Below are 18,473 nucleotides of genomic sequence, written 5' to 3'. Positions count from 1 at the left end.
GAGGCAAGATCCAGAGTGGCTAAAAGCCTACTAGGTAGGTCAGAGGGGAGGCTAAGAAAGGGGCTAAGTGATCTGGAAGCAGATACACTAAGGCTGAATCCTGTATTTGAAGTGCTTCTCTCTTCTTTTGTCACTCTTCTTTTAGGGTATTCAATGTACTTTGAAGAAATATGGGGAGCAGGGTTGAGAATAAAACTTTACATGAATGCTATAGATAGGAATAGTGTCTACATTATCATTGTTCAGTCCAATGATGACTCAGAAGAGGAACCATCACATAACAACACAGACACGCAGCCTTGTCTGGCTTTATGGCACGTGAGCATCTTTGATTTCCAGTTGACCTGTTTATGTCAGGTACCATACCTTGGATGATCTTCTTGACCATATCCTGGTCTTTGTTTTGATGCTTCCATAACTTCAGCAGCTGGAAAGTTTGTTCTTGTGAGCTGTGTCTTCGTTTTATCCTCTCTACGCTCTCAGTATTTACTTTGGTTCCAGGCAAGTTGTCCACCAGGACACTGAGCCAATTTGGTGTAAATTTTGTAGGGACAGCAAACCTGAAGAATGCCTCCTCACACAGGGTCACATCTGAAGGAAAGTGAGAAAACCAAGATTTACTCAACAACTTGGTTTCTGGAAGTCTTTTGAACAAAAACCAAAAGCAAAGCAGAATTGAGTTGGCCAAGATAAAACATGCTAAAATGCAAAGTCTAAATAAGGTCAACCTTTTGTTGGATGATCTTACTCACAAAGACCAATCGGGCTTATGTGCTTTCTAATGTCCTTTTGGGGACATTTTTGGGGGGATGGCAAATAAATGTTTAACAAGAATGCAATATGGTCATAAATAATTTATAACCGAAGTTCTATAACTTAATGTCAATATTAACAGTCTTAAAAGATTTACTTAAGGCCTACAGTATACTTCAAGGTTAGTGTCAAACATGCTTGCTGACTTTAAGGAGCTTGAATGGTAATCTAGAATAGTATATTATTTAATGCACATTTACTAATGAATAGTTTACTTATGAAAACAAGGCAGGACTTAGATACAGATGTTTAAGTACATTAAGTGTCAGACATGTAGTTAAGTGGTGAATTACTTACTTAGTATGCACGAGGCCCTGGGTTTAATCCCCAGTTCCCCTTCCTTCCCGCACTATACACACAAAAGTATACATTAAGTAGAAAACTAACTAAACATTTAAAAATGCCATTTGGTAAAGGGTTGCAATCGCCAGTGTCTGGGCAGGATCACCATATTTCAGGGGTTGGGAATTTGTCTTTGCATTAATCAGACCTGAGTTTGAATCCTTACTCTGCCACTCACATCTACGCGGATCCTAAGCAAACTTCACAGTGTTTTTTTTAAAAATAAATATATTAAAGTCTATATAACAAAGTACTTGGCAGGCTATAAATATTACACTGTTGACAAAAATAAGATTTAAGATGAACTAAATAAAGAAGATGTTAAATTGAAGTCACTTTTTCATTGTCCCTTCTTATCTAAAAAATGAAATTTGGCCATAAATAAATGAAATTTGGCTATAGATCTGAAATCTGGCTATAAATAAATGAAATTTTTAGATAAGAAAGCAGAAAGCCTTAATGACTGAAGAATTTGATGACATAGTGAAGAAATGCCAAAAGTGGGTTGGAATCATAAATATATCAATCCATATTCCTATTCTTCACATACCTCTATGTCGTTTGAAACTATGTCTGGGTTTGGGGAGAGTCATGCTGATTCATACCTTGTTTGATTAAATGTACACAGAAAAATCACCCTTGGCATGATGTATCCTCCAGTTACAGTCTGATATTGGTCTACTGGTAGGAGTGACAGGATGAGGGCACACTCCAACCTGACTGATGTCATGTGTTCAGATAATCTGATCTTGGTGCTAGTAACCCTCACTCAATAAAGAATTTAATAAGACAACCAGAGGAATTTAGAACTTTTATGGAATAAATTCACTTAATAACATTAGTAACAATGCCAAGTACATATTTCTTTTTTTGTGTGTGTGGTACTGGGGGTGGAACCCAGGGGCTTTTCTACCTCTGGGCTATACTCTCAGACCTATTTTATACTTTATTTGGAAACAGGGTCTCACTAAGTTGCTGAGAGCCTCACTCAGCAGCTGAGGCTGGCTTCGAACCTGTGCGATCCTCCTGTCTCAGCCTCTCAAGCCCTGAGATTACAAGCGTGCACCACCACACCCAGCTGCCAAGTACATATTTCTAATTTGTTATATCAATTTATGTCATTTTATTCCTTGGTTGCCAATTTATACTTTTGCTAAAAATATAAATGTTCTTGAAAGTGATAAAATATACCTAGTTTAAATTTTATGATCTGAACTCTGCTAATTTGGCCTCAAAGGACAAACTTGACACCATCCATGGATAACACTTGATTTGAATGTGAAAGGAAGGAGAGGAAGTCAGGGTTTGTGGTGTTATCTGTGCAAAGAACAGGCCTTTCTGTGAGATTAGGAGTTGGGACTTAAGCCACCATTAAGCAGGTTAAGATGCAAGAAAGGGAAAATGTAAGTTTGACAAAGAGTGTAGCCAGAGGCTGTTGTGCTCCATGCAGAGAGAGCTGATATGATAAGATGGTACAAAAGCAGATAGGTTGAAAATATAATTACCTATTCCACATTTTTGACTTGATTCGCTGCTTCCAGAACATACATTGTCATGTGTCGCATTTCCTTTCTGAGTTAGCAAGAGGCCAAACACACTGCAGTTGGTGTGTTTTCTACAGGGTGCTTTAGATGACGTCTCATTGGAGAAGAACCCATCTGGACATCTTTTGCAAACTGTATTTCGCTCTGGGGTTCCTACAGAAAACACCAAGTAATTTAGCATCTTCCTTTCAAATACTTTCACAGCAGATATACCCTCTTAACACAGTTTTGGGAAAACTTCTCTCTTGGTTTTTATTTCTACTGTTATGTTGCACAAAACTTTAGGCATTTTCATTTTTCACTTCATTAGACAGAACAAAACTTCTACAGTCAGCCCCTAAGGCAGTCTCTTTTTCTTGTAAATAAATGCAAGTTTATTCTGCTTTACCTACAAAACACTCCTGAAATGTGAGAGAAGAGAAGGGAAGGATAGGGCGTTCATTAGTCCTGCCTCTGCAGGAGTGGCAGTAACACTTGCTGCCAACCGCATCCTTCTACAATTATTCTTGGGAAATCATCAAGATAACTACTCTGTGTCTGCTTTAATATCATTCTTCGAAATCAGTACCCATTGAATGCTGCACCATTAAATTCCAATCATTTCCTACTGAAGTTCTTTCTTTCCTGAATCCTAATTGTGAAGCAACTCATAAGCACACTAACCTTGAGAAGTAAAAACTTACAAATTATAATAAACTTTTGAGAGTCGCAGTAAAGTTGACGGCAGACTCCAAAGCATAAGCCTGCAGTGAAGCCTCATGGTAAATGGAAGATGATATACTATTTCTTAAACAGTTGAGCAAGAGCAGAGCCATGGAAGCTTCAAGAAGGGTAACTGCAAGGGCATTTATCTTCATGGTAGCAAGGTATTTCATAAATCACTTGTAGGAGAATTCAAACCAGACAAAAACTAAAGACACCAGTGGAAAATAAATATCTTCAAACCCTTGACTCTATTAAGCATGGATAGATTATACATTCTAATGTATTTGCATATGAAAATATCCCCATCTAGTGTAAGCTAGTTGAAAAATTTAGACTTCTATATAAAAATGTAGATTTTACGGGACAGTTCTGGCTTATTTGAGATAACAAATGCAAAGGAGAAAAATGAAAACTGCAGAAAAGTTATTGAATTTTATTTATTAAAAATTCCAACCTCTCACATTATTGTATTTTTTTTTACCAAAATGGAGAGGGAAAAATGTATTGGTTTTAAATTTATCCTTCCTTCCTTCCTTCCTTCCTTCCTTCCTTCCTTCCTTCCTTCCTTCCTGGTACTGGGGATTGAATCTATGAACATTATACCTCTGATCTACACCTCCATCCCTATTTTATTTTTACTTTGAAACAGGGTTTCATTAGGTTAATGAGAGTCTCACTATGAGTTGAAGCTGTCCTCAAAAGTACAATCCACCTGTCTCAGCCTCTCAAGTACTGGAATTACAAGCATGTACCACCATGCCCAGCTTCTTGTATCCTTCCTTTCTAAAAAGATTGATGGTTCATTGACTGTAAATATGGCACATGATGAAGGGCTGGTAGAAAACAAGATGCAGTGGGGAAACTATAGCCTGAAACCTACACATATTAAATCCTATTTCCAGCACTGTAGTGATATTATCTTAGGAACCATCTTACAAAGCAAAGAGTTTTTTATTTTATTTTATAAATATATCTTTTTTCTATACTTTTTTTTAAATGGGATTCAACTCTACCCTAAATTCTATAATATCAAAAGCAAAAAGATTTGGGCAGGAATCCCGTGGCATCATTCATTGGTCATTTATTGGAAATAAGTGATGGGCATGAGGACTCAAGTGTCCCTTTGCTAAATGTCGTATGTTCTACACAAAGATGAATCATATCGTTTTCCAGATACATATTTGTGGCTTGGGTCTTCTCATGCATCCCAATGAGAATGCCATGTGTATGAGGTAGTCTTTTAGGTTAAGTTAACCTTTAAAGTTCTTTAACAAGAGAAATCCAAGAATGATAAAACTAAAATTTTCTAATATGCTCGAAGGCTTTCTCTAATGACCTTTTTGAATAGGACTTCCCTCTTTATAATTGATAGAACTTTTATATATAAAAAAGATTTATCCATCTAGGTAATGATTTTGCCTTATTAACATCAGTGGAAATATAAAAATTATACCCCGATAGGCAAAATGTGAACTATTATAATGATGAGAAGAGGTTAGCTTTTCCGTTGACAATTCACCATGCCAGCTGTAAGTAATTACACAGGAATTAGAGGGTCACTAGGAAATAGAATGGCAGAAATGACACAAGGAGAGGAGAAAATCTACCTTCAAAACACCAACAACCAAAAGGGGATGATTATTAAATACTTTTTAGAGTAACATCAGATAATCCTTTCTTGTTTTGGGACCAGAAAACTTCCATTTTGCATGAAGAACCACCATGTGTGTTTTTAAGAGAGATAAATAAACCACTGTAGTGCCACAGAGGAGAATGTGTACCTTCACCCCAAATCTTCTGGTTGCCTGCTTACTTCATTCTATAAACAGATTTTCATGCATAAAAGGAAAACATGATTGCCATTTTCTTTATTTAAAAAATTGTCCAGTTTGCAAGGTATAGCCCACAATTAGCCATTCTACATATGTTACTTACTGTGTTGAATTAAATGGATTTGTTGAATGGGCTCCTCCTTCTCACCCCAAAGTTGGCTTAGCATTTGAGACTCCAAGTATCACCCAATAAGAAGTAGGAAATGTTACCAGTTTCTCCCTCATATTTTCATCCTAAAAGCATTTTAGAGGTCTCTCATGCAATTTTCACTTTCTGTAATTAATTATTTTTTGATCCACTACTTAGAAAATTGATTAGATTTCAATTTTTTTCATGTTTCCTTTGTATGACTTTAGACCTAAAGTGTTTTTATCTAATAATGAAGGCTATACATATTATAACTTTTGAAAGTTAACATAGTCACAAATAGCATCCAGTAGGCCATTGATCCTCAACTAGAGGGGATCTGCCAGCCACAGGACGTGACAAAGTCTAGAGCCATTGTTTGGGAAGACAATGTAGTGACCAGAATGCTGCTAACGACTCTACCATGCACAGCATAGCTCCCCACAACAGGGAATTATCCAGCCCCAAATCATGAAGGGGAGAAATGTGCTTCAAAGTGAGTCATCCTTTATCCTGTTTACTCCTTCCTCCTGCTAAGTAAGTTAGTTATGTTCTACAATGCGGGTTCATGAATGGGTTAGAAAAAAGAATATGGGTTGCATCTTTAAAAAGACTGAATGCCCACTGGCCCTAGCCTGGGCTTCCCCTGGGCTTGACAGTCTGCTTTGTCTAGGATAAAGAATAAGCTGGTTGAAGAGGTTGCTACAGTCTTTATCCTCGCAGACACTCAACTCCCAGGCAAAAAAGGAAGAACTAGCTTCATTTTTAATAATAAAATGCATTTCCTCTAGCCATCCTCATTTTTTACATAATTAATTATAACTGCTCATTGTTGGCCCTCCAGAGCCTCATTAATACCAGCATAATTATGCTCTTGGTATCAATTAACATTTCTGATGTTTGTCAAAAAGTGCTGCCGTCTGAAGCTGTCCACGCTGCAATGAAACATTAGAGGTATATATCAATGATCAACGGTGCGAGTCACAGTGTTCCTTTAAGAGGGAGCAATCCATCACGCATCTCATTAGGGAGCAATTTGCTGCTTTTGAGATTCCTCCCTAAATTATCCTGTAGTGGCAAAGTATTCCTCTGAGAAAGGGCTTTTGGAAGCCATCCAGAAACACGGTGCATACCTAGCAGGTGCCATTACCTTTGCAATCTCTCCTGTAATGTCATCAGGACAGACGTGTCCCTTGAATATGTCACTACTATGGGGTTTGCACTAACTGACTGTGCCATGTGCTGGGAGCAGACACCTACCCGCCTGCACCACTCCGGACCCAGGGGGACAGCTCCTGTGCTTCAGGCAGAACTCCAGCTCCAGGTAGCGCCCTGCCTCACACTCACACACGCGGTTGTGGGTGCGATTGCACTCCTGCTTGACATACTGAAGCTCTTTGCACACAGGGCTGCAGTACAGACAGTCTTCACTGGTGTGCCAGCTGTCTGTGTAGTGATGGTCAGGGCAGGGGATGCACATGGTCTTCCGCCTCGCTGAACAGTGCTGTTTTAGGTAGGTACCAGGAGGACATTGGTCACACAGGAGCTGACGAGAGGTTTCTGGGTCATAATGAAGGTACTTTGGAGGAAAGGTTTCCTGGGTGGTCCATTTAATGGAGATGTCCAGGAACTAGAAGAAGAAAGGGACACAGTGGTAATTGAGCAAAGGAATATAGGTTGTTTTTCTTTGCAAAGGCAATGTTAGGCTCGAAATGTCCCTTACTACTTAAGCCTAATAGCCTTCCTGTCTTTGGAGATGTACCACAAAGTAAGTTCTGAAACCATGATTTTTGCTAGGCATGGTGGCACATGCTTGTAATCACAGTACTTGGGAGGCTGAGACAGGAGGATCGCACAGGTTCGAAGCCAGCCTCAGCTACTTAGGCTCTCAGCAACTTACTGAGATCCTGTTTCCAAATAAAGTATAAAATAGGTCTGGAGGAATATCCTGGGGGTAGAAAAGCCCCTGGGTTCCACCCCCAGTACCACCAAAAAAAAAAAAGAAAAGAAACCATAATTTTTTTTTTTTTTTTTTTTTTTTTGCTTCCAGTGGCTTTCTTAAGGGCTCAGAATGTGGATAGCAGTAAATACATTAAGTAAATCCAGGCTCGTAGATGAGTGCAGTAGAAAGCTTAACTGCTTTGTAACCATGTGACCTGAAAGATACTTTATCTGCCTGGTATTCAGAATTTTCTCTAGATTAATGAGTAGATGAACTGGTGGCTACATCCACAGCACTCAGATTCCTTGTTGAAACGTACACTCCTAGAATTCAAACCCATAAGCCCTTAATCTCCATCAGTGTAGAGTTCTGCCTGGGGATTGAATGAATAAACAAACAAGCAGACAAACACACTTTTGATGTGATTCAGATGTGTGGAGAACATACTAATAAATTTTTTTATTTGTTAATTTGACAAATAGTGCTTGAGTCCTTAAAATATGTCCAGGTTTTGTTCAAAGCAACTGGGATAGTCTTGATTAAAATAGGCAAGAAACTCTACTTTCATGGAATTTATAATCAAACTGGAGGAGAAAATAAGTATATTATACATAAATTGTATAGTAGAAGATAAGTTCTGTGAAAAACGGAGCAGGGAAAGGAGACAGACAGGAAACATGGAAAGTGGGGAGATTTTAATTTCTAAATGGAATGGTCTCAGCAGCCCTATTTAAGAGTAGGTGACATCTCTCTTAGTTTTCCTATTCTAACACTTAATGATGACCAAAGAATAGTGAAACAAAGAGTTGGTGATGTGTGAAGATCTCATGAGTGCGTCAGCAGCCATTTGTAACATTCATTCCATCTTGCAAGAGATTGGTGGGGCAGAACCGCCAGGAGTCAAGCACCATAAACATATCAGTGAGTGTGACAGGACCATTCTCTCCATAAGTTCTCAATCCACTGCAAAGATTCCTGGAATGTTAAGGCTGACGTTCTCTCTGAAGTTCCTGTGAGCCAGTAGTCTTGACCCTTAGGAAAATATGTTTAGAAAATGACCTGACTACCTCTCTAGAGATGAACTGGGAAAATCTGCAAAGAACAGGGAAGTTTGAGAAGTTGCCATGAATTATGGCAGGAAGGAGTTTGTGCAGCAGTAGAGAGGATTCCATGGGCTCGCTGTAGGTTTCTGCCTTGTTTTCTGGATCTTCAAAGCTTCTAAGGAAGATTGAAGAAATTCATCACACTAATTACAGGAAATATGTGCTCAGAAGAAACAGTCTTGTTTGTGTGTTAGGGGGTGGCTTGTTTGGTTTTTATTGTTTGTTTTTGGTACAAGGGTCAACACTGACTATTTTCTGGCTTTGGGGAGGTAGCAAACCAAATGCAATCATTTTTTCCAAACACTCTTCATTTCAGAACACAGGAAATGTCACACACCCCAAGCCCCAACCTGGGAAAATCATGCCAAGCTAAAGAAACAAACAAAAAAAGTGGCAAAGATTTGTGTGTGTGTGTGTATGTACGTGTGTGTGTGTGTGTGTGTGTGTGTGTGGCCTTCTTCATATGCATTTAGGTATTTTCATCCACATAACTGCATTTATTCTTACTGGAACATGACAAGCATCCATTATATGTGGACCCAATATGACCTGATAAACCAAAAGAAAAAAAAAATCTCACCCAGGGCCATGCATGATTTAGCAGAGAGTAATTTTCTATGAATGCTTTGATATAGGGACTCCCATCCCCCCTTAAAATAAAAGCAGAATACAGTGTGAATGCAGTGTTGCTTTAGTAGTCTTTTTATGATACCCTATTGACTTGAGAGTTTCTAGGGAAAGCATCTACCTGAATTTTCTTGGAGCTTTTAATTGGCTTGAAGGAAATGAAGCAAGATGGAATAATGAACTGACTTTCTGGTTGGCCATTTGAATATGCTAGAAGATATCTTTCAAGGCTCCTTGTGTAGAATTAGTCGGAGTGTTTCTGCAATCATCAACACTCTCCAATGAGGTTTTCCAGACACAAAGTGCAAACCCAGATGAAAGCAAAGAGAAAAACCTTTTCCTCTTGCTGTTCTTTTTAAATCTCTTGGAAAGCCACTTTTAAGAGTACTGGCTACTTTTGAAAGGCCTGGTACGGATATCCAGAGGGATACCTTCCATCTTGAGCTCTACCACCAAATGCGCCACATTCCGTTGTGTACAGCCTTGAGACCTGCCTCAGCCTGACTTCCCATAGTAGACCTGTTGCCATTTCAACCTGGCCCAGGTGTGCCTATTTGGTCAGCAGCACTGACCCTTATCTCCTTGCTCAAAAGTGATGAGGGTTAGGTGGGAAATCCCAATAGATGATGTTTCTGTTCTTCACTCGAAGAAGCCACATAAATACCTATACAGGGTGAGTGCTCTTAATCTGAAAGTCAAAATCTAAAATGCTCCTAGATCTAAAACTATTCTGATCATCATTTCAGCGCTCAAAAAGTTTCCGATTTGGAAAAATCATGGATGGGGGATTCCTGGGTTATGGATTCTCAACTGGTAAAATCTATGCAAATATTCTCAAATCCAAGAGGAAATTTCTCAAGTTGGGAATCCTTCTGGTCTCAAGCTTTTAGGAAAAAAAAAAAAAGGAATACTCAGCCTGTATGACCAAGAATGCTGATACAATTTATACATGTCTAGGATATTGGACATGCTACTGTTGGTTTTCTGAAACCGTGTTTTGGAAATTAGTTGTTTTGTTAAGACACAGGGAAGTTGTGGTAAAAGGAATCCACAGAGAAAAATAAATAAGGTTAACTTAGGGATCAGAGAGTAATTAGTGAGGGCAGTTTCTCCAAGGCTACCATATGGAAATTTTGTAGACATATTTAAAAATCAGAAAGACTTAACTATAGACTTGTTTTCAGAGATTTCAATCGGGCTTTTGTGTTTGATTTGAAAAATTTCCACTTTGGTAAGAAGAGAGAACTCTGTGTGGTCAAAATTAGATGTTTAGGTCCCAGTCTTTGGTTAGCCCCAATTCCCACACTAAATTTCTGGAATCAATTACTGGACAGAGGATGGGCAAGATTAATAGAATTTAATTTTTCATTTTATGGTACTGGGATTGAACACAGGGACATTCTACCTCCGAGCCACGCCCACACCCCTGGTATGGAGGGTCTTGCTAAATTGCTGAGGCTGACCTCAAACCTGTGATCCTTCTGTCTTAGCATCCTAAAGTACTGGGATTACAAGTATGCACCACCTCACCTGGCTAAGATTAATTGGATTTTTATCTCAGTCCTTTCTCTTATTTTTTCTTTTCTAATTTCCTGTAAAAGCCACGAAAAGGATACCATAAGATGGATCGTCTTAACACTGGCTATATCTCCTTTGCTAGCTAATATTTAAAACCTAATAAGAGTTTAAAAAATAAGTTTCTATGTAATGCAGTCTGCAAATAACCATTGATAAACAACTGCAAAGGCTAGGACAGATATATAAGTATGTCTGCAGAAGCATAAACTGTTTTTATAGAAAAGGCAATTCTTCTGTGTTCTGTACTTGATGGATAAAGAATTAAATGGAATTTACACTGTATTTTTTTCTTTTGTCCTCCTCCCATTTCTGGTCTGTCTTCCTTTGGTGTAAAACACTCGTGCCTAAAGGGAATCATTCTGAAAGTCCTGCAGTCTAGTCATTCCCACCAGTCTTGATTTCCTCCCTAAGCGTCCAAGCTTCTTTCCTTGAAATCACAGCTAAGACCATGTCTCTCGTAGCTTTATTCCTCCTCTTTCCTTCCATTTTTAATGTGGAGCAATGGTAAAGAATTCTCTATTTCAAGCTTATCTGTCTTTACTTACCAAATGTTAGCAGATCGTAGTGAATGAAGATAGTGGGTAGGCCGGGTGTGGTGTTGCACACCTGTGATCCCAGTTCTTGGAGGCTGAGATAAGGAGGTTCAGGGTAAGAGGCCAGTCAGCAAATTAGCAAGACCTTTAGCAACTTAGTAATACACTGTTTCAAAATAGAAAAAAGTAAAATCGGTTTGGGGGTGTAGCTCAGAGGTAGAATACCTCTGGTTCCAGTTCTGTAACAGAAAAAAGAAATAATAGGTGAGCTGGAATTAGTTGTTCTCTAATGTTTATTTTGATTCTGCCAGGTATCATTTTTGAGCAATTTAATTAGGCAATGAACTTGGCAAAAAATGTGTGACTGTAACTCCCTTCATCCTTCTTACTCTAGTTCATCTGTGGGAGTCCTTTGGATAGCAGGACTCTTTTTGCAGTGTTCATCCATGCCTTCCATCTCCTCTGCTAAACCATGTGGTGTTCCAAGAGGCTAGCAGTTGTGTCTGCTCCCTAGCAGGCCCTCTCATAATGGATATTATGGTGTGTGGAGGGGAGAGAAGGAGATGTGTGCTTAACAAATCAGTTGCATCTTTGTTGCTGAATCAGTTTATGCTGGATGTACTTGTAACTATAATTAAGTAATTCAGTGAAATTTGTCAGCTGACAAACATGGATGTCCAATTATTTTCCTATAAGAACTGAATGCTTTTAAATTGAATACTTTAGGATTACTTGATCAAGATGAAATCCCAACCCTATACAGATACAGATACAGAAACAAAACAAAACAAAACAAAACAAAACAAAAATAAGACCCTGTTTAAAAAAAAAACAACAATGGGTAAGGGCTAATGGGGTAATGTGTGCATGTATGACTCTACCATCTTGTACTCTATAAACTGCACGACTACAATGCACCAATAAAAAAATAAATAAAACAACAACAATAAAATCAACCTATCACAGAATTTTAAGTAGGTAAGTCATTTAGTTTTATAAATATGTCTAAGTTCTTTTTTTGTGTGTGGTACTAGGGTTCCTGGAAGCCCTTCTACCTCCGTGCCACACTCCCAGACCTATTTTTACATTTTTATTTGGAAACAGGGTCTCCTAAGGCAGTGCGGGTGGCTGGCTTCCAACCTGCGCGATCCTCCTGTCTCTGCGGGGATTACAAGCGTGCGCCACCACACCCGGCAATGTCTAAGTTCTAAAGCTGAAAAAATGGGCAATCCTTACAGAGAAGGATTTTATAGAAAAGACAGCGTAAGACTATAGTTAGCAAAGACCCAAAAAAAAATGATCAGCCATACCTCAAAATACAGATGAAATAATGTTCATTTATATGTTTTATGTCCAAATAAAATATTTCAGGCATATAATTTTATTATTAAGGGCTCTAATAGATTTTACACTTTATTATCCAACTCTTGTTCCCTAGCACATAAATTTCTAATCATTATTCCCCATACTTAGGAAGTAAGATGTTATAGCAATGATATGTTCAGGCAGAAAAAAAAAGGAGAACATTATGAAGGTAGAATTCTGTTTTGTTCTTTGCATTCAAATATACATGCATTAAATGTACTCTGTGCTAAGTCATGCTAATAAATAATGCATATAATATTGTGGTTCTACTCACATTAGAATTTTTTTTACAATTCTTATAACTATGTTTCCATCAGTTACAAAAACAAGTCTTAGAAAGGTTAGCTCATCTCAGGTCATAGTAATTAACGAGGGCAAAATTCAAACTTAGAGCCTGTGCCCTATAAAACTACTTCTGCGTGGTCAAATTCTTTGACATTTTTCAAATGCTTAATTTGTACTCTTTCCTTTATTCACAGTCCAAACATAAGCCCTAACGTGCTTATTTCCATTCAGACTCATGGGCATACAGTTAAGGAATCACCAACATAAAGCCAATGGAAAATATTCCTGAAGTTCAGATGAACTGATGATGACTTTTCTATCTTTGAGCTAAGACTTGCTCTTGTCTAAAACTACAGAGTTGGAAATGTCTCAGATAACAAAAGTTTCCACTAGAGCACTCTACTGGTTCATACATCCAAAGGACAAAAGAGGAATACACTTCCTCTGGCAAGTTTATTTTTGTATTGTGCAATGCAGCCAATCTCATACTACTGGGCTTGCTCTCTGGTAGGCAGAACCATGAATGACCTAGTGGGTTTCCATTTATGGAAGATTCATTAAAAGGAGCCCACGCAAAACCTAAAATAACCACTTGGTTTGGGAGTTCCTTTTGTGATCCTCCGTCATGATCTTTGCCACAGAGAACTATCTGAGGACGATCCAGAGTAAGCTAAACTTCTGATCAGTTTGGAAATCATGAAATTTTCTAGTTCATCTCATCCAGGGGAGGAAGCATTCAAGAGATCCATCATTGTGATTTTCCTGAAGATCTCCTGGATCATAAATTATAAAGATGATGGGAAGTAAATTATTTTCCCATAAGGGTCAGTTTATTTGATTTTTTAGAGTCTGACACTGCAGGGCCTCTCCCTTTACTTCCACTTCTTAAATAATTAGTTCATTCATTCAGTAAACATTTAATGAAACAATTGCTATGCTTTGGAAATACAGCTAGAGGAACATTCATCTAGAAGTCTAGTCTTATGTAAAATCGTCATAAACCATTCACTGTAAAGTACTTGGAAGGAGAAGACAGGAGAATCAAGACGAAAATAAAACTCAACAGAGAAACAGTTCAAAAATTTCAAGGAGCACCCATACTGGAGAAGGAGAGGTAGGAGTAGACAGGATATGCTGCTGGATCACACTGGAAGCAGTTGGTGCTAGAACAAGCAGTTGAAGAGCACACTTTTGAATTTCAACCATCAGGCATGTGATGTTGCCATTAATTAAAGCCCACAGGAGGAGCAGAGAGTTATGGAGAATGAGAATGAATTTCATTTGGAACATCTTCCATTTATGAGACTCAAGTAGTGATGCTTAGCAAAGACCAGAAATGTGTACTGAGAACTCAGGAAAGAAGTGTAGTCGAAGACACTGCTTTTAAGAGCGGCGTCTACATAAAAGGCTGGAGATGCAGAAAGAGTGAATGGTGTTACCCAGGAGAATTGTGTGCCAGCCACAAAGGACAGGAACATTAACCTTTGGCACTTATGAGCATGTGTGAGATTGGGTGAAAAAGAGAAGGTAAAAATGTAGAGATGTCAGGGAGAACTTCAAGAAGGATACTGAGAAATAGATAATAAGTTTTGAAAGGCATGCATTAGTAAAAGTGTTCTCAACTGGAAAACTTGAATTCAGGAATATGTATACCAGGTTCCAAACTCTCCTCTGTCACTGGCTTAGTACTCCGGGCCACTAACTCACCTATCAAAAGGAGAAAGAGTCTTATTTTACCTGTCCTCTTATATATCAAACGAGTAGGGGGACACAAGTAAACTTGGTAAGGAAGTTTCAGAGAAGCAGGATACATTATCACATATGCTAAGGACACAAGAAATGGGAAAACAAAGACATTTTGAATCAGACTTTTTTCTGGAGACATTTTGAAGATTCTTGGCCAGCAGGAAGTTATGCACTTAAAATGTACCATAAGCTAGTGATCTATCTGATTCTTAATTGTGCTCAGAAAATTCAAGCCTGATTTGTTGATAAAATTAGTTTTAGTACCAGACATGGTAGCATATGCCTGTAATCTCGATTTTTGGTGAGGCTGAGACAGGAGGATCCCAGGCTCAAGACCAGTTTAAATAACTACTGAGTAAGGCTATTAGCAACCTGGTAAAATGCTATTTCAAAACAAAATTAAAAAGGGCTGGGGTGTAGTTTGGAGGGATAAAGCCCCTGGGTTCAATCTCTAGTAGCACCACACACACACACACACACACACACACACACACACACACACACACAGACACACACACACTCGTTTCAGTAACCCGAAGTGGTACCATTTTATTTGTTTAGATAAGCATGTATTTGTCTACATTTTCCTGAAATGCTTAGCATAAGGCTAAACGCAGAGCAGAAATTCAATGTTTCTAAATTAATTTTACTCAATGCAGTAGATGTATCGAATACTTAACATGTAATTAGGATCACTGGAGTTTGTACAGGTACGGATAAAGAGCCAAGATGTAAAGGATACATTTGCAAGGGCAAGCACAAAGCCTGCGATTTTCTCATCTTTAGAAGGAGAAGGATGCAAGAATCTCCCTAAAGGAAGATATTTTTAAAAGCATCTATCATTTTCCAGGTACTATTCCGTTTGCACATGGCTTCAACTTGAGGGGTGAAAAGAGGCAGTTCATTTGTGAGGTTTATCTACTGCTGCCAGTTCCCCATTTAAGGGTCTGACACCAGTGTTTAATAATTTTCACAATAGCCAGCTGTTCGGCGGAGAACTCTGTCTCTAGGTAAGGAAGTAGGAGAAATGAATTAAATCTGTTCATCTCAACAGGACTTCTTTTCTGGCAACAGCTTTCCCAGGCAAACAGGACAAGAATCACAAACAGTTATGATTTATTAGATGAATCTCTGGGCCAAATTCTACACTGTTTTGCTTCCCTGGGGGCCAAAGAACCGTCTCTAGGTAAAATTTAACTTTCAGTGTAATGAAACTTCCCTTTAGAAGTTCTCTTCAGTTGTCTTGACAGTTTTAAAATTAATTAACAGTATTTTACCTGGGTTTGGAATCGATAAGAATTGTTGGAATGGACCCATGGATGATACTTTTGCAGGTTTAGGAGATTTTTGTAGATGATTAACATTGGACAGATTTAAAGTCCTCAGAAAAAATAACTTTCAATTCAGGTAAACACTTAAGGAAGAGAGAGAAATTTCACAATCTTGGCTCCTAGATCCTAATATTTCTTATCTTGGGGTTCTGTTAACCCTCATATTTGAGACATGACATCAGTTCTAAAAGCCGCCTCCACAGCCGTGCCAGCTGAGCTTTGCCTGATAATTGTCTCTGTTCAGGGTCCCTTCACAAGGCAAAATCACCACTTCAGGGGTCTGCAGCTATGTACTTCCTGGCATTTGGGGTTCGCAATTGGCAGTACACTTTGCTCTGCTGATATTTTTGAATGTCAATGGTTAACTTCTTTTTTCTTTCTACAATGCTTTTCTTTGAAGATAATACATTGCTCACAACCCCTATGGATCCTTCTGGTTTTTAATGAAACATATGGCTGCCAAATCAATATATGGCTAAAGGCAGCTAGCGAGAAAAAAATGAGAGATAAGAAAAGCCAGTGCTGTGATGGAACAGAATAAAAACCAGAAGTAAAAATGGAATCAAATCAGATCCAACTTAAACACAGATATTTGCCATGTACCTATGATGTGTGAAACACCACACCAGATGTCCTAGATGAAGGGCTGAATCATAACAGGGTGGTACGGTATAGTGTCATCAGATGGTGGGTCTACACTAAGCCCATTCTTCACTTGCTATTGTCCTCCATCCCCTCTATCCACCTCTAAGGGGATATGGTCATCCTCACTTGACAGATGAAGAAACCGAATCTCAGAGAAGTTGAGTGAACATTCAAAAGTCACAGAACTAACATACATTAAGGCTGGGATTCAAATCCAATCCTGTCTGAAAGTAAACCTTTAACAATTGACTCTTCCCTCCAGGGAATGCAGGGCATGGCAGTTTTAAAAAAGAGACAGACATGTAAATGAACAACTTTAAGACAATATACAACTCAATATGACCTACCTAGATATACCTCTCTCTACCCATACTGATGAGTAAATTCTTCTCCCTTTGCCCCCTGTTCTTCAGTACATCAGCTTACTCATCTTTTCTGTATGAGACTTGGGCAACCAGTTGCACTTTAGGTTAAGCCGTAGGTTCTCAGTAATGCATCCTCTATATCTGGATGAAAAACAAACTGAAATCACTTTGTCCAAAGATTTAGCCCTGACAAGCTCTATCCTTGGCCTTCTTAACTCCAACAGAGAACTCTGGGTTAGGGTACCCAAGAGATTTTGCTCTGATTTACTGAGTATTTTTCTTTTTTTGGGGGGAAGTACTGGGAATTGAACCCAGGGGCATTCAACCTCTGAGCTACATCCCCAGCTTTTTTTTATTTTTTATTTCGAAACAGGGTCTCATTAGATTGATGAGAGTCTCACTACTTTCTGAGGCTGTTCTCCAACCTGCAATCCTCCTGTTTAATTCTCTCAAGTACTGGGATTAAAAGCATGAGCTACCACACCCAGCTCCATGAGTATCTTTTACTGAGGTCAGTTACTAGATATTGGCATGCTTTACTATGGGGATGGAAAATACTTCTCATCTGGGAACCTCCAGGAAAATTAACTAACTTCTCTGAATCTCCATTTCCTTCTCTGTGAAATAGACATACTAATCTCTGCACCATAGGATTTGGGGGGAAATTAGGTGAAATATTGTATGTAGCACCCAAATATGAGATCTATTCTAAAAATGATTAATGTCTTTCTATTTCATGGTTTCCTCATTTGGGCTTGGCTTAAATGGGTATAGAAGCTATATAAAAAGATGAATGAACATTTACGAAAGAATGCTCAGTTAAAAGCAATGAATAAATGACAGGTCTAGCCCGTCAGCAGTGGGGCTAAACAAAAAATGAGTGCTGATGGCCGGAACAGAAACACACCAACTGGGAGTCGAGTCAAGCAGCATCTTGTTCATTTCTCTTAGGCAACCCAATTTAAAGCCAAAAACCGCAAGGGGGATTTCCAACAGGAAACTATTCTAACCTATCAAGCTAAAGATCACCCTTGCATGTGCAAAGCACATAACTTGCAGCCAATCATTATCCAATGCACAAGAGGTTCATGAGCATGGAAGCATTATTTGAGCCAATAAGGCTCAACATTACCAAATTGGGCCAGCGGGGGCAAGGGGAGTAGTTATGCTCTCCATATCCATTTGGCACTACATGTTGCAGATTCATTCATCGGAAGTTCAGGTGGTTGTGCAGATGTGCAGACCTGCGCTCGACGCTACATGTAGATGATTCATCAGAAGTTCTGTCAGGCAGTTTGAGCAGACCCCAACAAATAAAGAAAACATGATCTCTGGTTTGTATTACATAATAGGTTATTTGATTTAGGCTACTAGTAGGTATCTGTCAACCTTCCTAATTTGCAGCCCAACTGAACCCTTATGTAATCTCAACTCCCTAAATTTTGAATTTTTAGCAGAAGAAGAAAGATGAGGCTCTTATACATGAATCCTTCTAAAACCAGCTTTGATGAAGAAGGAGTTTTAACTGAATTTATAAAATTATAGATTTAGGTCACTTGTGATTTTTAAATGCTCTTTACAATGAGCAGA

General features: G+C 38.7%; 1 protein-coding gene across 1 annotated transcript in view; it reads right to left on the bottom strand.

Annotated features, from left to right (window-relative positions):
* The window catches only part of TNFRSF11B (TNF receptor superfamily member 11b), a gene marked incomplete at both ends in the record, with an annotated part of 29,284 nt that overhangs the window by 1,867 nt on the left and 8,944 nt on the right, over positions 1-18,473 (bottom strand). The window contains 3 exons of the mRNA XM_080694046.1: positions 367-591; positions 2,661-2,852; positions 6,624-6,993. Of these exons, the coding sequence (XP_080550172.1) occupies positions 367-591; positions 2,661-2,852; positions 6,624-6,993 (787 nt within the window). The remainder of the gene's footprint in view (positions 1-366; positions 592-2,660; positions 2,853-6,623; positions 6,994-18,473) is intronic.

Source organism: Muscardinus avellanarius (assembly GCF_963383645.1).
Source record: "Muscardinus avellanarius genome assembly, chromosome: 4".
Taxonomy (NCBI): domain Eukaryota; kingdom Metazoa; phylum Chordata; class Mammalia; order Rodentia; family Gliridae; genus Muscardinus; species Muscardinus avellanarius.
This window is presented reverse-complemented; position numbering and strand designations above follow the sequence as displayed.